Source organism: Stigmatopora nigra, chromosome 2, assembly GCF_051989575.1.
Source record: "Stigmatopora nigra isolate UIUO_SnigA chromosome 2, RoL_Snig_1.1, whole genome shotgun sequence".
Classification (NCBI taxonomy): Eukaryota; Metazoa; Chordata; class Actinopteri; order Syngnathiformes; family Syngnathidae; genus Stigmatopora; species Stigmatopora nigra.
The window spans coordinates 7594717-7615184 of NC_135509.1; the positions used below are offsets into that span (position 1 = coordinate 7594717).

General features: G+C 44.0%; 2 protein-coding genes across 2 annotated transcripts; both read left to right on the forward strand.

Moving 5' to 3' along the window:
* Positions 1–291: 291 nt before the first annotated feature.
* On the forward strand, positions 292–13920 carry LOC144214202 (DENN domain-containing protein 5B-like). Its single transcript, XM_077742724.1, has 21 exons — positions 292–438; positions 3763–3872; positions 3952–4636; positions 5211–5398; positions 5471–5944; positions 6281–6512; positions 7224–7374; positions 8243–8336; positions 8419–8538; positions 8789–8941; positions 9016–9094; positions 9172–9238; positions 9619–9747; positions 9823–9944; positions 10015–10160; positions 10246–10364; positions 10447–10631; positions 10706–10788; positions 11058–11184; positions 11361–11535; positions 11707–13920. The coding sequence occupies exons 1-21, from the start codon at positions 330–332 to the stop codon at positions 11888–11890; spliced, it is 3732 nt and encodes a 1243-aa protein (XP_077598850.1). The 5' UTR covers positions 292–329; the 3' UTR covers positions 11891–13920.
* A 695-nt stretch (positions 13921–14615) lies between these two features.
* Positions 14616–18459, forward strand: sinhcaf (SIN3-HDAC complex associated factor). The gene is made up of 6 exons (XM_077742714.1): positions 14616–14768; positions 16744–16871; positions 16939–17038; positions 17302–17425; positions 17512–17662; positions 17816–18459. The coding sequence occupies exons 2-6, from the start codon at positions 16744–16746 to the stop codon at positions 18138–18140; spliced, it is 828 nt and encodes a 275-aa protein (XP_077598840.1). The 5' UTR covers positions 14616–14768; the 3' UTR covers positions 18141–18459.
* Positions 18460–20468: the final 2009 nt, after the last annotated feature.

A 20468-nucleotide genomic window follows, 5' to 3' on the forward strand; every position in this document is an offset into this window, starting at 1 on the left:
TCCCCTAAAAAACTCCAAGGAATTATTGCCGGATGATGCCTTCAAGTGCTAACTCTCTCTCTCCTCCAGCAATCACCCGTGCAGCTCCTCCCCTCCCAAGCCCGGCTCACCGCCTCCTCCCCCCGCAAGCTCACATGAGATGACCGTCGTACCATCCGGTGCTTCTCCTCCACTCGCCAGGCGGACCCTCGCGCGAACAACACCCAGCCTGACTCCCGAGAGGCCGGCGACCTTCTTCCGAAGAAATCGCCTCGTCACGGCTATGTTGGCCCGACATCTTGGCGTTTAGACGGATTCCCACGCAGCCTTCTCTCTCCATCTGACCGAGGATGAGCACCACCGGGGCGGCTACGGGATCGGCTTCATGCCGCTTCGCCCACTACTTCGTCGTGTGTGGACTGGACCCGGAGACGGGCCTGGAGCCGGATGATGGAGCAGGTACCTACCGAAATAGTCGACATATAAACAGCCAAATGTTATTTTTATAGTGTTTCAGATGCGAATTTTAACCCATTAAATACGTAACATGTCGTTGTTTACAATCGGCTAGTCACCCACAAGCTTATCAGCCCCATTTTGTTATGCTATCAATACTCAGAAGGTACATCAAAGAAATCAAAAGCATGTTTTACTGAATATATTTATATGAATGACGTTTGAATTCGGGGAATTTCCTCACATTTGAATGCCTTGTGTATCGTTTTGGCAACGACACAATCATTCAAAAGCTATTGTCCATTTTCCCTGCTGTCATACTTCATGTTAAACCAGTGAATCCAACCTGCAGTTAACTGTTCATTCACCCCATCATAGCTCACATTTTTTGGACGTGTATCGCCGGCCATGGCCGCTAATGAGATAAAAACCAATCATATTCGTTTGCCAATCCTTCCCCATTTTGTCCACCTGACCCTGAAAATAACTGGTTGTGTAGCTGATGTTGGCAAGATGTCTGAAGCGTTGTCATGGCAATAACAATCGACAAGGTGATGCTGTTAGGCTTTTATTCTCAGGCAAGGCAAAAGGAATGAATAAATCCTCGAGAAAAATTGACGTTTGGAACATTTAACGTCACTTCAATGCCTTGAAATGGAGGGAAAAAACATGAAATCGCCCCTTTAAAATGATGGCCACCAGTCTGAATCGATATAGTATAGTGGCAAGGATGGAAGATATACATATCATAAAGCCGCGGGTGATTTGGTCTTCCGACTAGCCGGGGATGATCTTAAATGGCCGGCTCACTGGCGAGGGGGCGACCGAACGCTCTGGCGTTGGGGTGTTTGCCAATCTGCTTATGTAACAGTGGGCCATCTCGGCACCACTGCAGCAGAAGCCGTAGCAGGATACGCTCCTTCAAGGGATTTCCTGGCTGCATGGGAACGTCGCTTCTTAAGCCGGGAAGCTAAAGACCATGCGAAAAATGTTGGATCCAAATCCGACTGCAAAAGTAGTTGTACTTGCTTATTTACTGTCTTTTTTGGACTATATGTCGCGCTGGTACCAGGACAAAATGACAAGTGATATTTTTGTAGAGCATTTTTAGAACTAGTGATGTCCCAATCCGATAATAAGTATCGTTATCGGGACCCGATACAGCTATTTTTGGACAATATTGGATCTGATCCAATAGTCATGTGTTAGGAGTATATAGCTCCAACTTCTTATTTGAACTTTGACGGTAAAATGTCATGTTCTTGGGGACTTACATCCTCCTCTGACCCATTTTCCAAATCAGCTATCTGCTCATTTTCCATTGAGTCATACGATCTCTGACAATAGCTATTCCTCCATTATATTATCGTTTTTGAAGAATGCAGAACCAAAATGTTACAAAGCATTATTTTTTTGTCCAATTCAACAGTTATAGCTCTTTGTGAGTCTTGATTGTTTATTTTTGAACACTTTGACAAGATGCCATCATTGAAAAAGTTTCTAAAAATGGAGAACAACAGGTTATTTTCAGTTTTGCAGAAAACTATAGCCTAAACAACAGGCTGTTGGCTCAATTAGCATTTGTTAGCATAACATTTGAACAGTTTCTCCAACATACATATGCAACTGAGTTTAGCTAACATAAGCTAACCCTTAACCTAACACGGTTCTGAATAGTAGAGTACTGTAACAGTAAATAATAAATGAGCCGATAAGTTGACTAGTTGAATAACTGGTTATTGGTCAACTTTCAGAAGAATTATTTTTACACATTAAAGTTTCAACCCTTCAGAATGAATACGTGTTGAGATTTTGAAGCAATTGAGAATTCCCAAGCACTCAGGAACAATGCACTGTTGTTGCCTCGTGCATGCAGTGCAGTGTGTTGTGCAGCCTAATCAAATTTCACATGACGTTGCGCGTCGGAATGCCGTGCTCGGGCTTCCGCTCGGCCCGTTCACGCCTGACGACGGCCTCGCTGTATCAAGGGTGACTTGAATGGACAGCCAGGACTACCCGACCTTCCATTTGTGCTTCGCGTTGCTTAAATAAGTGAAAGCTAAATATATTTTGCACTTGGAGAACTTGCTAGGCTGACATATTTCTTTTCATTCATCAGCGAGAGGACACCTGAAACGCAGGGCCGTTTTTTGCATTGGGCAATCTGGGGGAATGCCAAAGGGGGGAAATATTTGGGGGTGCACTCTCCCAAATTTTTCTTTTTTTTTCTTTTTTAGTTTTTAGAGCTTTAGGTTTAATCCAATCATACTAAAAATATTAAAGGCAATTGTAAAAAGGGCATCTTAAACATTTACACAGTCTGAGTGAATGCATGTTTTGCTAATTGTTTTAAATATGTTAATATTTTAATTCATTTTATTGTGTAGGTGTTGCCATATTTGTACTCTTCTATTGGGTCATAATTTGTATTTTGTTTTTTTCTGAAATAATACTATGAAAAGACATCTATGTTAGTATTTAAGTGTGTATTTGCAAAAATATGATTGGTTGTTTTTCTCCTTGGCGACCAATTCAGGGTGGACCCCGCCTCCTAGCTGGGATTAACCTTGTGTTTTTAGCTCGATATATTTTTGATTTAAGGTTGAAAATGGATGAAAGGAAGAATACATTGATTTTATCAACATATTAGTAAGGAACTAGTAAGTAAGGAAGGTGAAGGTAAATATGTCCTTCTTTCTCTGAAGGAGATTGAGGTGTGCTTCAAGCGCTTTTTTGGTCTGGTTTTGATCAAAGAGCAGCTGCACAAGAGCTCGTGCATCAACACTTGAGCGGAGGAGGACAAAAATATCAAGTGAAGGAGATAAAAATGGCCGGCCACACCAGCTGCTTTTTATCTGAACTTGCAGTAGACCAGAATTTATGTTCTTAATATTATTGAATTGATATACTGTGGTCAGGTTTTTTTTGTTGGTATGTTTCCAAATATTAGACGCCCAATCCGCCCGAAATGAACATTTTCTACCGTTTCATACTCCGAAAATAGCCGCTGTCCAGTGTGACTTATTAATTTGTGACAAATACTATGTTTCCTTTTATTTATTTTTTGGTGGGTGTAGCTTTGTTGTCCAAAACTATTATGTTAATTCTTCTAAGTAATTTACCTATAGTACATTTTTGTTTGTTTGTGGACAAGTGGTTAGTGTGTCAGGCTCACAATTCTGGGTTCGTGGGTTCGACCCTAGGTCGGTCCTCCCTGTGATTGCTTGTCCTTTGTCGCCTGGTAGTAGTAGTTAGCTGGGATGGGCTCCAGCACCCCCCGCGACCCTTGTGAGTGAGCATAACGAATACTTCCCGACTTTCTTGCAGGCGAGAGCTTTGAACAGAGCCCCATTCAGAGGTCCTTCAAGTCCAGAGTCCTGGTCCACTACCCGGAAAGCACGGAGAGGAACCCTTTGGACAAAGATGCCGTCAACATGGTGGGATCGCCGCCGATGGGTCGCGGGGAAACAATATGGGAAACTTTTGGGGGCTGAGCGGCCATTTTTTTCTTCCTAGCTGTGTATGCCGAAGGGCCTGTCCTTCAGCACCCGGGGCGAGCTACCGGAACCCCGCTTCCACTCTTTCACGCTGGGCTCGGAAGACGGCTCGCGCTCCTACGGCTTCGTGCACACCTTCTACGAGGAGGTGGCAGGCCCGCGGATCGTCTCGGCCATGCAGACGCTCCAACGGATGCACCTCGTGGAGCGCCACTCGGCCCCCTCCTCCTGCGCGTCTTCCGCCGCCTCCTCGCCGTCGGCATCCAGCACGGACTCGCTGGCCAGCGGCTCGGACGAATCGGACGCCGACTCCATTGCGGCCGGCGGGACCGGCTTCGACCCGGCTCGCGACACGCTCTACGCGTCCAAAGCACTGTGCCTGCTGACGCCACTCCCCTTCCTGGGAGCCTCCCGACATTTCCTGTCTCAGCTGCACCGAGCCGCCGCGTCCCGGACGGCGCCGCCGCTACCGCTGGAGAGTTACATTCACAACATCCTGTACGAGGTGCCGCTGCCGCCACCTGGGCGCTCGCTGAGGTTTCACGGCGTGCAGGGGCCCATCTTGTGTCAGCGGCCTGGCCCCGCTGAGCTCCCGCTGGGGGAGTATCCCTTAGGCGAGGCCTTTTCCTTGCTGGGGGTGGAGAATATGGTACGGCTGCTTACCTGCTCGCTACTGGAGACGCAGATCTTGCTCTACTCTCAAGGTATGTACACGACCTGTTTATACTACAATGGGAACTCGATACGGGAAATTAACGCCTTCTAAAACGTATTTTCTCGCATACAAGTCGTATTTGTAACAAAAAAATGATAACTGAATCAAAGGCACGGCCCTCTTGCTACTGTGACAACGACATTTCCCAAATACGGGATGAATAAAGTTATCCAATTCAATATAGGTGCACAAAGACAGACTACACTCCGGACTGGTCGCCGGTCAGTCGTATGGCGATAAATTACCATTCGCACTCACAATCACAAGCATGCAAAAACATTTGTGTATGGAAGAAGCTAACATTAGCACACAAACACACATCTGTTGTTGTGAGACAGCCAATGAGAGGCCAGCTAAATGTGGGGCGATTGTCAACCAGAAGATAACATCATCTCCAAGAAATGATCCAAAATGTCACAATATCCCACCAAAATGGATCAGACGTTAGCGCCTTCAATGGCGGCCAATGCAGTATTGTAGTCAAGAACGTGTTTTGAATTTAAACTCGACAAGCAAGATGCAGCTCACCTTGACCTTCCTATCGTCTTTCCTGATTGGTCCAGACTGCCAGCGCCTGATGACGGTCGCCGAGGGCATCAGCACCTTGCTCTTCCCCTTCCAATGGCAGCACATCTACCTGCCCATCATCTCCACGCCTTTGCATCACCTACTGGACGCTCCCGTGCCCTTCCTGATGGGCATCCAGCGCAGGGATGGCGTTCCGCGAGCCGCCCTCCACTTACCACATGAGGTGAGGAACTCACCACTTTTGCAGTGTCGACCATTCTTCTGTTTTTGAGTATATTTTCCGTATATTCTCCAGGCCAACCTTTGCTTTGTGGATATCGACGGCCAATGCGCGGACTTCCCCGAAGGTCTCCCGGCCTTCCCGGAACAAGCCGAGCTCGTCCAGGAACTTGGCGAAATCCTCCGGGAAGGAGGCGCTTTGACCAAAGCCACCTCGAGCTCTTCTCGACTCAGCAGTTTAGTCCTGGAGGACCTCATGGAGGACAGGAGGAATGGGAACCTGGGAGGCGACGAGCTGGAGGTGCTGGAGAGGTTGCAGGCTCTGGGGTGTGGCGGAGATCCGCCGACGGGCCCCGACCGGACGCCGGGATGCGTCTGGAAGGAAGAAGAAGAGGCTCTAGCCGTGGCGAAAAGCAACCTTCGTCTGAGGGAGGTGTTCGCCGGGCGATTCTCCGCCATGTTCGGCCGCTACGAGGACTTTGTGGTACATGGCGCGCACGATTTGGATTCCTGGATGAGCAACAGAGAGGGAACGCACAGTTTTGACAAGGTACGCTGTCGAGGGATTTGTACCCAATGATCTTACCTTGAAAAAATGCCTTAAAAAGGGATAATTGGCAATTGTAACTGTTTTTGTTGTTGTTTTGAATTGTTAAATTCATGACAACTGCCAGGGCTGAAAAAAATAATCTATAAGTCGCTATAAAGTGATTTATAGTCCAGAAAATACGGTATATGGTAAAAATCTGCTCTGTTTTATTCGATTCCGATCTTCTGGGGCCCAATTTCCAATCATGTCAATCTTGATCATCCCTAATAATTCTTAATCATTGGTTTCTGACCCGATAGATTTGATGTTAATGATTTTTTTAAATATATATTCCAGGGCGCCTTCCTGGCAGCTCAACCCGTGACCCACTTGCACTTCCTATCCCGCTTCCTGGAGACATCCATGTTCTCCTCTTTCGCCGACGGCAAGGCCATCTCCCGATGGGCCGAGCGCGAGCCGCTCCAACAGCTTTTTGACGCCCGCCTGGAAAAGGAACGACTCGCTCGCACTGAGCCACCCGATTCCCCCGGTGGCCGCTACGAGAAATACGCCACCATATTTGATTCAGGTAAAAAGACAAATTAGTCAAATCATTTCAGCGACTCTACTGTGATTTTTCTTCTTCTGCCCACTTAAGTTGATACTCATGCAAAATCAGGAGCGCTTTCCAATATTTAGATAAGCTGCTTCTTCCGCTCGATTGGGCGGTAGAACATCAGATGAATAAAACATTTCTTCTATGAGCATCCAAGTCATTTAACATAAAAGGCAACGCAAGAGGATTTGGGGATGCGGGGGATGGGTGCGAATGGTGTTCTATATTAAACATGGGGGTGCGTCAAAGAATGTACTGGGGGATGTTTTTGTCCTCTATTAGCCTCTTTTTTACACCACCTTTAAGCTAACTTCCACTGGATTTTTAACGCATCTATGAATATTTTTGATCGTTTATTCATCACCAAATATTTAAAAAAAACTACGTTTCCTATTTTAAAAAATATATAATTTTTTTAGGAAAAATTCTAAATTTTCTTAGGAAAAATTATACATTTTCTTAGGAAAAATTCTAATTTTTCTTAGGAAAAATTCTACATTTTTCTTAGGAAAGCAATGTCTGTAATAAATGTATTGACTTTCAAAATAGTCAAATAATTTGACATGAAAATAGATCAGACATCTATAACAGTGAAAGTACTCACTGCCTTTCAAAATAAAACAACAACAACAACAGTAAAATGAGGACAAGATACAAAATTAAACCCCTTCTCTGTGTCTGCAGCCCAGTCAATCGAACGCAGGCACCTGAAGGCCGACCACACGGCCATCCACCCACACCTCCTGGACATGAAGATCGGTCAAGGACGCCACCAGCCGGGCTACTTTCCCAAACTACAGGCCGACGTCCTCTCACACTCGCCCAATACCAACAAGTGAGTCTTTTTCTCTGCCCAAATGACCGAGCACTAAGCGCTAAGACAGCGGCATTGAGAAATTGAAGGCGCCGGTCCAAATGGAACTCGCAAATGAGCTTGATTAGCTGTAAATGGAGCGCTTTTATACGGCGCTTGGCTGGCTCCGGTCTAGCCCGCCGTAACTCTTTTTGACTGGCCGCGAGCGCCGCGAGCTGTCGAGTCGTAACGTGAAGGATTCATTCAGGCGTGGCAGGAGCGCCGACTGTACCGACAAGTGCTTTTGCTGAGCTGTACTTGGCATTTTAAGAGAGTTGAGGTGTTAAAAAATAGACACGACATGAGAGTGACAAGTAATTTAAATGACTTTTTATTAGCAAGCTTAACTTACTTTTCTACACCTGTCAACACAAACTAACTAAACATCGCTAATTACCTTAAAGTCCAATTATCATGTTTTCTTTTTTCACCCTAATTAAATAATTTATCTTGTCAAACAGTATTCTAAAATAGATGACTCACACAGATCCACAACTATTGAAAATTAAAAATAATTAGGGATATCCCTCATCAGAAATTGGATCTATAAGTATAATGCAGAAAATGTTTACATACGTATGTAGACGATTTTGACACTATTGAAACAAACCTTAGCGTAAAAATAAATAAATAAATGTCCAAGAAATCACAACTAAAATAGCTCAATTTATATAAATTACACTTTTAGCAATTTGTCATGAAACTGTTTGCCTCTGCATAGTGGAAACAAAAGGTCGTATGACTCAATAGAAAACACTAGTCGAGAATCTTTGTTTTTATCCTGTTACGAGCAAGAAATTGATTAGAAACAGAATCGCTATAAATGAATGTGTGATTGTTTTCATTTAAGGCGATCCAGTCGTGTCATGGCGTCACGCAAAAGCAATGTGAGGAAGTCATCATCGGCAGGAGATCTAGCTGGACTGGACGCCGAACTAAGACAGGTTCGTTGTTTGCCGATCGCACCCAAGTTGTACAAAAAAAAATACCATTTAGCTTCATTTTTTTGGTTCTTCTTTTTATCAGAAACACTCACTAGCAAGGAAGCCATTGAACCAGTTAAAGCTTCTGGACCTGTCGCCCCAAGTCATCGCTCAGATCCACAGGGATTTTGTCCAAGGGCTGCTGAGCGAATATCGATTAAAGGTAAGAGCTTCCACCAAGGTTATGACTACGACTATTTTGATAGAAATGACCATACTAGCCACATTCTTATGCATTATGGTGTGTAATTTGTCCCCATATAAGCCGTACCCTCGATTAAGTCATATATTTTTTTTGCGCCAAGGAGAAAATACGGTACCTCCAACTTATAGTTCGAAAAATGCGGTCATTTTTCTTCTAGTGGAGATTTCGGGATCGGTCTGAATTTTTTTTAAAATCTGCCCTCCTGCAGACTAAACGTATGTTGATGGAACGAATGGGGAAGGAGAGCGTGGAATCGGCTCAGGGGGAAGCCAACATCACGGGTTTGCAGGAGAACACGCTGATCCACGGTTTGTGCGACCTACTAGAAAGAACCTGGGGCCACGGTTTGCAGATGAAACAGGTCAGACATTTTGGCTCAAGCCGCTCAGTGACGTCAGGGAGTCCAATTAAGCATGGCCAAATGATTCGCAACAGGGCAAGTCGGCTCTTTGGTCCCACCTGCTTCACTACAACGCGGCCCTGGAGAAGAAAGAGGTGCCGGCAGAGTCTCCAGGTAGAGCGCGGTTGGGATGATGGCACTCGAGAGGAGATTATATTGTTTTTTTTATAACTTGGCTCAAATGTCTTCAGGAACAGAGCAAAGAGCATGTGAAGATGGCGGCATGCTACTAAAAGGATCCTTGCTACAAGATATGAGGTGAGTCCTGAAAACATTTAAAGGTAGGAATGGAAATAGAGAGCAAATTCTGTGAAATGAAATCTATACACATAGAAGAGCCCTTGTCGGATTGCCCTGTTAAGTTTAAAAAATGTCTAAATACTTTGTATAAAAGAAGCAAAATACTCCCAAAGTTCTTGATGAACCAGGCTAACAGTTGTCAGTGCTAGCATAATAATGTTTTTCATAGCACACTTTAGCTCTCGGCTCTTTTTAAACATGTCTAACTAGCTATTTTGTAGCCTTAAAATGTCGTTTTATAAAGTCAACAAGCAGCTAGCTTGGTGTGGCGCTAGCAGGGTAGCATTTAAATTCATTTAAAATGAGTCTCACAACCGAGAATTGGTTGACTTTTTCAGGTTTATCCAGACAATGAGTGAGGGTCTTTCCGAAGTGGGACAAGCCCGGGCGTGGATCAGCTTGGCCTTGGAGAAGAAGATGCTCTCGCAACACTTGAAAGAGTTACTCACAAACCAGGAATTGCTGAAGTAAACTTTAAATACGTTACTTAATTTTGTTCTGTGCCTCATCTGACCTGCATTTGCATTAATTTCCCCACACAGACAATTATACAAGCCACACGCCTTCCTTCTCTGCGAAGAAGAAAGAGAGCAATTCCTCTTCCATCTTCTTTCTCTCAACACGGTGGACTACCTCTGCTTCACTCATGCCTTTCCTTCCATAAGTAAGTCCAGATCAGGTTGAAGAAAAAAAAAATCCTGATTGAGGAGTTTAAAATCCACCATTGTTTTAAGGCATTCCCTATCGCGTGGCCATCATTCCCATGAAGAAGCTGAGCATCGCCATGGCGACAGTCAACCCCTGGGTCTGCCTGTCTGGAGAAATGGGAGATTCAGGAGTGAGGCAGATTCCCAAAAACACGCAGGAAATCATTTTTGAGGTTTGTTTCAACAGGTTACAATGCGAAATGAATTTTTTTTCAAATTTTCAAAATGCCACAGCTAAATTTGTGTCGTTTGTTCCAGTGCAAGAACTTGGGCCGACTCAGCACTTTGCAGCTGGGGCAGGAGAACTCGGGTCTTTTAGCCAAGTGTCTCATCGACTGCGTTATGGTCTACAATGAGATCACGGGCCACACCTATAAGTAAGAAGATGGTGTTTTTAGTCAGGCAGGTTTTTTTTTGTTTGCTGGGGATTTTTTAATGTTAAAAGCCACTATTGGACAGGTTCCCGTGCGGCCGATGGTTGGGCAAAGGCGTGGGCGACGGCAGCCTGGAAAGAGTCCTCATTGGTCAGGTGGTGTCACCCGGTGGGGAGGAAGATTCCGGAAGGTGGACTGGAACGCCGCCGGAGCTGGCTTCGCCTTCTCAGGGCGTTCGGGCTGTTCTGGGATCGCTTGCAAACCGGACCAGTGCGTATTTCAACTTGGGTGGTACTTACTTTTTATTTTATTTTTTTTTTACTAATACTCGGGTTCACTTGCAGGAGTCATTTCGGTGGAAGTCCACGAAGACATGAGAGAGGCTGCTAATAACCTGGTCAAGCACTTCCACAAACCTGAACCAGAGGTGTGTTTTGGCTTCAATAGCTTCAATGTGACAGTATCTATTATCGATTATTATCCTCGCAAGTGTGGTTGGGGGCGCTAAAGCCTTTCCCAGCAGACGATAGAAGACCAATGGGCTAAAAAAAACACACTTTTTTTCCCAAAATTTTCCCTCCACTTTTTCAGCATGCGACAATCAAATGACAATAAAAACTGAATATTCACAAATCTTATAAAATAGTTCTCGCTGTGTGTGAACTTTGTTTTTTTAATCCATTTTCTTCATGGCAGAGAGGCAACCTGACCGCGTTACTATGCGGTGAGGGAGGTCTGGTTCCGTCTTTGGAGAAGTTCCTCCTCCACGGCTTCAAAATCAGCCGTCTTTTCCAGAGAAATGTCTTCGTTTGGGACTTTGTGGGTGAGTACTGCTACTACTTTTGGATGTCTATCGCCATCAATGTCAGCCAATGACTTAATTCTCAGAAATACATTTGAAGAAACTGATCTTTTCTTACCAATGAAACACGATGGAGCCCAATTTCCAATCACAAAATCATCCGAAACCTTTCCTAAAATCCCTTGCGTCTATTATAGAGAAAGCCGTGGTTTCCATGGAGACGGCCGAGGAGCCGGGCAACCCGCCGGGTTCGATGCTGATAAAGGACCCGCCCTGCGAATTGCTCTGCCACTACGTCAACTCCATCAGCGCGTCGCCGCGAAACATCGGGAAAGAGGGAAAATTCCAGCTTTTGGTTTGCTTGGGAGTCAGGTGAGTGCCACTAAAATTACACATTAATACGCACAACAAAATTGACAAAAATAACAAAATCAAAATGAATAAAATCAGAAATATTTTCCTCATATCCTATGCGACAAAGTTATGTTTCGACTGGTACGGTATTTTTATATATACTAAAACGTGTGGCGCTGTCAATGGCAGGGACCGCCTCCTCTCCCAGTGGCTCCCCCTTCTGGCCGAGTGTCCTCTGACCTCACGGACCTACGAGGACGGCGCCCTGATGCGCGACCGCTCCGCCGTGGGCTCGCTTTCGCGCATCTTGCACACGCTCAACGAGTTTGCCGTCATGCTGGAGTCGTCGCTGGTCAAAGGCGTGGCCCTCTGACGAAACAGCGTCCATCCCTGAACTCTTCACTTACTGTTAAAAAAGAGAAAAAAGAAAAATTACTGGATGAAGAAAAACGCTGCTGATGGTGAGTTCCAACACTTTTGCGCCGTCAATGTCTTTACACGTATCTGCTTCGGGAAGTGGGCGGAGTCTCGTTTGTGTGACTACACTGTGAAAAAAAAACGAAACCTCAGAACAAAGGCTCGGTTAGAAATGGTTAACGCTGAAAGTAGTGCTGTACGATATGACATGATATATTGAAAAGTAACTCCCTATTTTAAAAGTTTTATTCAATATTTTCCTCTTTTTTGTGTCTTAGTATGTTAGATGTCCAAACTATTTTATTGGCCTGCAGCAAATGGTGAATATATCAGTGAATATGGCCCAGACAAGAAGCTTAAATACAATTAACATTATGTGGCAGTGCTCATTTTAAACACAAGATGGCAGTAGTTGCTTAAACGGTACCTCACCATGCTCAGCTGAGGTGTTAAACCTGACATATCGAAAGACAACAACATTTCATTTTTTTTTACATTAATTATCTTTTTTCTTCAAAGTTTGTTTCAGTAGTGTAAATGTAAGTACATATATTTTGTAATATCCTCATTTCTTTGGTTTATTTTGTTGCTTTAGCCTTCAACTCGTTCACTTCCATCGAAAGGTATGGACCAAGATAATTAGCTATCAGATCATTTAAAGGAAAAATATGTACTTGTTTACAATGGATACTTTGAAGTTGCAGCACTACTTGAAACATTAAACAGCAAATAGGATAAAAGCTCTTATTATCAAATAATTGAGAAGATTAATAAGCACATCATTATCACTCATATAGTGATAGGAGATATTTTTCTTTTCATATTGCACGGCACTACCTGAAAGCGTTAACCCTCATCCGGTTACCGCTTGCACTCTCTTGACTTTAAAAAAAGAAACCCGCATGGCCAAATCTGTTTGTTTTGTCTTTAGCGTATTGTGAAGTCAACTATCTCGGACCTTAGCCTTATTCGCTTATTTCCACGCCGGAGTTACCTTCCGTTGTTTTGTGGTATCTTACCATGCATATCTGATGATGTGGACTCTTGTTTACTTCATTCACCTTTCTGTGTCGGCGGGACTCCCAAATTTGTTGTAAATACGTTGGCCTCATCTCCAATAACCTCTCGGTGTCGTAACCTATTTTCGAGTTTGTTTGTGTCAAACGTTTAGATTCTGATCCTGTGGATGGTAGTCCTGCTGTTTGTCTGACATCAAAGTGTTAAATCGAGCTCGTTAAAAACCACGTGGTATTATGCAGTGAACCCCCGTTTACTTGGAAAATTGGAACGACATGAGGAAAGGGAAATGATCCAAAATGTACCGCAAGTACCGTATTTTCTCGCATATAAGCCGTATTTGTAACTAAAAAAAATGATGACTGGATCAAGGTTACGGCTTATATGCGCACAAGACTTGCTATCCTCGGCAAAGTTACTATTTGTTGGTTATTTTCTGTTTTGCGGTATGAAAACAACATTACTGGATGAATTAATTCCATATATTGACCCTAATAATGTACTTTTGATTCATACTGTATCTCAGAAATACATGTGCGATGATTTTTCTCAAGATTTGTACTCACTATTGTAACCATGAAAATGGAGTGGAAAATTGTGTACCAGAGGGCGGCTTATATGCGAGAAATTGTCAAATTATGTGTGGAGGTGGTTTATATGGTAGTAAATATGGTACCGTAAAATGGAAATTGAATGCTTCATTTCCTATCCGCAATCACATTTGTTCATTTGTCCCCTGCAGGCAAGATGGTGGCATATGAGTTTTCCCCATAAACTATTGCTGAAAGTTCTACAATATAGCGGGGGTTTGCCGTAATTGGTTAAAAGAAAGGTCTTTATCCTGCACTGTCCCGCAAGCACTATGTAACCAAACCTCTATTGTCGTTTAAATACAGATTAGTGAGCGCAATAAATGACGGTTATTTATTAAAATGTGGAGTTACACATTAAAGTTACTAATGAAATAAATGCAGTCAGTTGTTTCTTTTATTTAGTTAAGGTATGCTACCTGGATTCATGAGTTCAATTTGTCGTGGGGCGTGGCTTAGTGAAGTTACATATCGTCATTCATTTTTGACACATTATGAATCCATTATTGCGTGCACGACAGGATGCAAAATGATCAATAAATGCAATTTGAATTGATTTGTTTCAATGTTTGATAAATAATATGTTCATATACAAGCAGAGGCTACAATCTAAATTGGTTTGTGTTCAAAATACTGCAAGTTGAAAAGGAGTTTTTCCAAAATTCTTGTCATAGTACTTAAGATAAAAAGGCCACTTTGTAACATTTGGAAAGGGCAATACGCAACTGTAAAAAGTATGAGACCACTCTAAATTTGTTGTAATTACAAAGTTTATTTATTATTTCAATTGCTGCATTTAATATATTTCTCTCTCAATGAATTGGAAGTACCATAATTATATGTTATCACACCCACAGCATTCGTGTGTTGTGCCATCTGGCAGGGTTGTAGTCAAGCGCTTAGCCCCGCCCCTTTGCTGACATTCTCCAATGTGCCCTAGCAACTGGGGCCGAGCCTCCCGTTCCCGCGCAACGTTCCCATCCTTATATGGGCAGCAGAAGGCAGACGCACATCTACGTCACGACGTATTTTTATGCAAATGAGCGCGATTGAAGAATCACACGGCGGACTCCGAAATGGAGGCGTGTAAGCACGGCGCATGCGTACTCGTGTTCACAACTCTCCAGTCCGGCCCACAGACGCAGACATCAACAAGAAACGAACGCCGTTGCCGCTTTTAAAACACAACCTCTCTACGGAATATTTGTTTTTAAACAACTTTTCAAGGTAAGCACCCTGTTGTATTTTTTTAAATGTCCTTTTTCTCACGTTAGTCGTCGCTTTGGCAGTCTTTGGACTCTTAACCCGCGGAATTTCACATCAAACGTCGCGTGGTTGCCGTTAAAGTTGCACTTAAAGTTAAGTGGAAACAACTAAAAACGGGTTTGGAATATAATTTTAAACGATTTTTTTTTCGCGTGCGATGGCTGTTGTTCGGGAGTCGATGCAGCTGGCAACCGGGGGGAGGGTGCTGGCCCTAAAGGGGGGTGGGTAAAGAAACCGTTAGAAAATGTCGATACAAGTCGTTTTTTGGGGGTGAAATAGTTCAATAAATGCGTCCAGGGGGCGTTGGGGCTCTCAATGTGTCGGCCGGAGTGGGGCGTGCGTCCCGGCCAAGTTGGAGGAGCTCTCACGCCCACCCGTGTGCGAGAGCACGCGGCATTAGGCTGTCAACAAAACAAGCTAACACGTACATATAACAACGTGGTTGCTAAATGGTGTCCTTTGAAATACAACGCGAACCTCTTTTAAGGCTTTTAAACCGAGTAAACGCTCGGTTTTTCGGGCTTTTGGCGACGCTTTGAAGTCGACGAAACATCAAGGCAGTGCTTCAACAGTTCATATCAAATGACTAAATTCGTTTTTTTACTTGTTAAGAGTGAAATGGGTCGAATTCGCGACCGTTTGGAGACTATGCGTCGTTATTTGAGGCGAATGGTCGGTTTACAGCAGGCGAGGAGAAGTGGTGCTTTAAAAAAATGGGTGCGCATGAAGGAGGTCGTGTGGATTGCCATGCTGCCTCGGCGAGGGAAAGAGTGGGCGGCGAGGGGGCGGACAAAATGACGATTGCGCTTTGCTACTCGGGTGGGAAAAGTCGTATTAGTGGTTAGGAAGGTGTTGTGAGAGTTTGTGTGGTGAGTTTTGTGACTTTTGGGGAGACGTTGAAGGGACATTTTGTTGTTGTTCGCATCACGTCTCCCTCCGCCACGCGTTCCTTCCGCCGCCTTTCAAGTGTGCGAGCTCGTTGCCATGTTGAGTGACGTCATAGATCTGGCTTCTCCGCCGAAGATCCTCTAGAAACATGATGATGACTCACTCTGTAGTTCGGGTCGGCCCTCCAAGTAGATGGATGAGTTCGAGGAGTGGGAATATTTCTCTCAAACAATTTAAAATGATTCAAAGTCCACAGTGCGATTCAGGAAAATAAAATAAAGACACTAACTGCTTTTCCCTATAATAGATTTCCAGTGTATCGAATCGGGGCTGGCTTGCAAAAATATGCCACCATGACATCTCCATCGACGCCCATTGCCGTCAATGGCTGTGTATGAGTCCCAATAGCTCCACCCCTTTTTCCTTCACTTTGCATCCACCCGTGCTTCCAACTCCAAACTCATCCGAGTGTGCTCTCTGTACACTGTGGCATCTCTTTGGCTTCATACCGTCAGAAGACCCCTTAGGATTGATGGCACAAAAAAAAAAAACCTCCACACACCCTCTCGGTCGAAGGGGGGCGCGGCTTTGCGGGTTTTGCCGCAGTTGCGCTCCGCGGGTGACGAGGAGACTTCACTTTTTTTGCCTAGCAACATCGTGGAATCCCTCTACAGCAGCCGCGCTTTTACTCATCAATAGCCGTGCGTGCCGGCTAATATTTTGGACGCCGCTGAAGCAAAGCGCGTAGCGTGGCGACATGATCTGTCTGACACACTGTCTGACTGTTGACCTACTTCCCCCCCATCCCGCGCTCTCCCACCAGCCCATGTGGGTCAGACCAAAAAAAAAGAGGGTATTTAGGGACACGTTCGTGACTAAGCATCCCGCTTTGGGATTAATTCACACGTCAAATGTCACATCAGATAAAAGTTTAGTGTCATTACGATAAATAAAGGGGATTTTCACCCATTTTTTTAATGATATGCAGCTTTCTAAGTGGGATTTGCAAATGACTATTCCAATTAATTGTGTCTTTTGTGGCTTTTAGATGTTTGGCTTCCACAAGCCGAAAATGTATCGGAGTTTGGACGGCTGCTGCATCTGCCGCGCCAAGTCCTCCAGCTCGCGCTTCACGGACAGCAAGCGCTATGAGAAAGACTTTAGGAGCTGTTTTGGGTAAGTGTAGAATGGGCGCCGCCACCCCGAAAAAACCCCGCCTCCTCTCTAACCAGACGTCTTGCAGATTGAGCGAAACGCGATCCGGGGAGATCTGCAACGCTTGCGTGCTCCTGGTGAAGCGATGGAAAAAGCTCCCCGTGGGAACCAAGAAGAACTGGAATCACGTGAGTTTCTTCAGCGCTGAAACAATGTGTCCCATAAAAAAATGATCAAAAGATATTAGTTTCATTTTCTTCTAGAAAAATGTGTTGATGCTAATCCTTCTTAATGAAGTCATTCTCAACCACTGTGTCGTGGGAAATTGTAAAAAGTCATACAATGTAATATCCAGAGAGAAAAAATAATATGAATATACTGAGGCTAAAATTTGACTATTACAAGGTTAAGATCAAAGCTGCTTTAATGAACCACTCTTGTTTTTTTTTAGGTGGTGGATGCCCGAGGCGGTCCCAGCCTGAAGTTGACCTCAAGACCGAAGAAGATCAAATCGACGGTCAAGAAAGCTCGTCCCGGCCAGATCAACAGGCTGCATGCCGAGTTGAAGCGAAACAGTCGGTTTTCCTTGCGGCCTATTTTGTCTCCCCAAAAGGTCGTTTGCCCCGGTCTGACCACAGTTCTTCTCTTCTCTCCGCCATAGATTCTGACGCTCACAGCACCACGTCCAGCGCCTCCCCGGCTCAGTCGCCCAGCTACAGCATCTTGTCGGACGATGGTTCAGACGGCGAGCTGGGCTCCGGCTCGGCCCGCTCGCCCGTATTCTCCTTCTTGGACCTCACTTACTGGAAGAGGTGCGTTCATCTAGCATTCTGAAATAGCTTTTTATTCAAATGTCATATTACACATGCTGCCATTGACGGCTCCAAACGTCCAATCCAATTTGACTGGAGGAGGCTGGCATCCAATGAAAAACCCTAAAATGTGTTTTTCCTGTGCGCCTTCAGGCAAAAAGTGTGTTGCGGAATCATCTACAAGGGTCGTTTTGGAGAGGTGCTGATCGACCCCCACCTGTTCAAACCGTGCTGCCGCAAGAAGCAGCAACAACAACAACAACAGCGCCTCGACGAAGAGGAGGAAGAGGACGATGAAGAAGAAGACGAAGAAGTAGAGGAGGAGGAAGACGACGACGATGCGGAAGAAGCCCAGGCCACCCGGCCGGCGTCCCCGTCCCAAAGCGAGCAACGAGTAAAGGAGGCCGAGGCCCAGCTGCACGTCACCGTGGTGACCACCACCGCCACGACGGCGGTGGCGGCGGAAGGAGGCTGGTAACGAAAGCTGCCGCGTCCTCCCCCGACCGAGCACTCGGAAACAGCTGAAATTCCTTCTCCGTCGCAATGCTGGAGATTTCTTGTGTTTTTTTTTTTTTTAGGTGGGCGGTTCCCAACCTCGAGTGAGCCAATGGCGGCCAATCAGTTAACTTAATCACAAGTCGTTTGTCCCTCAGAACGCCAACATCAGATTTCTTTATACTTTAACGATATGAGGCGACCAAAATTGGACTGCGGTGGACCACCGACCTAAAAGTTCCAAAATGTAAACATGGCGGTCACGATGCCAACCAATGAATTATAATGATCTCTATTTCGGTCTAAATATCCGTTCTCCGATAACTTTTTGCCAAAAATACTATCACGATATATGGTCCTGCCCCTAATTCAAAGCCAAACATGAACTTTGTCTCCATTTTTGCCACGGCCGGTGCTCAGCTTGGGAACCACCACGTTAGCCAGTTAGTATATGGACTCTCATCTTTCACTTTAACCTATTCAATACTCTTACCTTCCTGAAATAAGGACCATCATTTTTTTTGTCGTTTTACGTGCTGGACTTTTCATTTGCAGATACATTTAGATTCCACAACGCAATACAGTAGATCCCCGTTTCTTCCACGAGATGCTACGTTACGTCCGTCACCCGATATTTTTGCATGCGAACCTCAACGAGAAGGGTTTTCTTTTTTTTTCCTGGTGAAAAAAAAACTGTCCGTTTTCACGTTCTCGATGAGTGGCGTCGGAACGCTGGCCGATTCACAGCTTCAACAGCAAATGCACTAGCCTTACTCGCTCGCTCGCCACGTTTTAGCGTTTATTCCGGTTTCGAGGAACAAGATGGAGGGAAATTTAAAGGGACAGTCGCGACCATCTATTGTGGCCTCAGCACCACGTAGTGCTTTTTTTATTTATTTATATTTTTTGGGGAAAGCCCACTCATCCAAAAGACCCCCACGATCTGATGCATGAGTTGCATAGTATTATACCAAATGTCAATCGGGCTTTATGTTTTATTTTTATTTTTACTTTCCAGGGGGTGGATTCCCTCTGATGAACTTATTTTTGTATTTAAAATGAAAAAATACAAAGGTGGGGAAAAAAATCAAACAATAAGACACAGCAATGCCACCAAAATCTGGCCATATATTACGATGGAATATTAGAGGCAAAAAAAGAGAGAAAAATAGGACTATGAAATTAAGCATATTGGTACGAAAAAAAAAATTGCCATAGTAATCGCACATGTAAAAAAGTCTTCGTATTTTTGTACTAATACCACAACTTTTTTTCTCATACTACTACCACTTTTTTTCTAGTACAAAAACAATTACTTCAACCTTGTACTAATTAATATATTATGACTTTTTTCCTTGTACTTCTACAACTTTATCCTCAAACTAATACTATATCTTTTTTTCTCATTCTAATACTAATATTTTTCTAGTACTACTACTCCCCCCCCCTAATACTACCACTATGAATTTTTCTTGTACTAAAACTACACCTTTTTTTCCCCTGTATACTAATCCTCTAATCCTACGACTTTATCCTCAAACTAATACTATGACTTTCTGCTAATGCGACTACTTTTTTTTCTCGTACCAATACCACAACTTTACTTTTGTACTAATACTACCACTTTGACCTCTTAGTCATTTTTTTCTATCTTTGTTTGGCCTTAAAACTCTATCGTATTATATGATGATGAGAAAACTTTTTATAACAGTTTTGAGAAAAGCACGTAAACTTTTACTGGCAATGATTACAAATGAATTTCTTCAAATCTGTTGAGCTTCAAAACCATTCAAAAAGACTTTATTGATCAAAAAGAAACCAAAGCACATTAAAATTAACCCCCATGTTTCATATTTCAAAAGCAATGCAGGTTTTCTACGGGGGCGTTTCTATGTATGTTTGTTATTCTAAAGATAAGAAAGAACACTAATATGAAATTTTCCCATTGTATCCAGAAGGCGGATGTCACATTATGTATATATTTCAAGACCTGGCGGGCCGTAATGGGATTCGGTTATTTATTTATTTCATATTTATTTTCTCTTCTTTCGTAATAGAGTCGCTATGAATTCTTTCCAGTGTCCGCAAAACTCTCCCGCGAGATTTGCACGGCGTTCAAACGACCGAGTTGTCCATACTTTTTCAAGTGTTCCGTATTTATTTTGTCGTCGTTTGACCCTTGCTCGCGACCTAACTTATTTTCTGCCGTCATTTTTTGACCTGTCATGGTAAATGGAGCAGCTAATAGATTGCCAGCCAATTGTATTTTGATTTCTGCTGTTTTTATTTGTTTTGTTTTTGCCCCTTTGAG

Excerpts from the sequence above, each read along its gene's own strand:
- sinhcaf (XM_077742714.1), top strand. The coding sequence starts at position 16,744 with ATGTTTGGCTTCCACAAGCCGAAAATGTATCGGAGTTTGGACGGCTGC. Across the intron at positions 16,872-16,938 it reads GACTTTAGGAGCTGTTTTGG|ATTGAGCGAAACGCGATCCG; the intron begins GTAAGTGTAGAA and ends GACGTCTTGCAG. Across the intron at positions 17,039-17,301 it reads CCAAGAAGAACTGGAATCAC|GTGGTGGATGCCCGAGGCGG; the intron begins GTGAGTTTCTTC and ends GTTTTTTTTTAG.
- LOC144214202 (XM_077742724.1), top strand. The coding sequence starts at position 330 with ATGAGCACCACCGGGGCGGCTACGGGATCGGCTTCATGCCGCTTCGCC. Across the intron at positions 8,942-9,015 it reads ACGGTTTGCAGATGAAACAG|GGCAAGTCGGCTCTTTGGTC; the intron begins GTCAGACATTTT and ends GATTCGCAACAG. Across the intron at positions 10,161-10,245 it reads CGCAGGAAATCATTTTTGAG|TGCAAGAACTTGGGCCGACT; the intron begins GTTTGTTTCAAC and ends CGTTTGTTCCAG.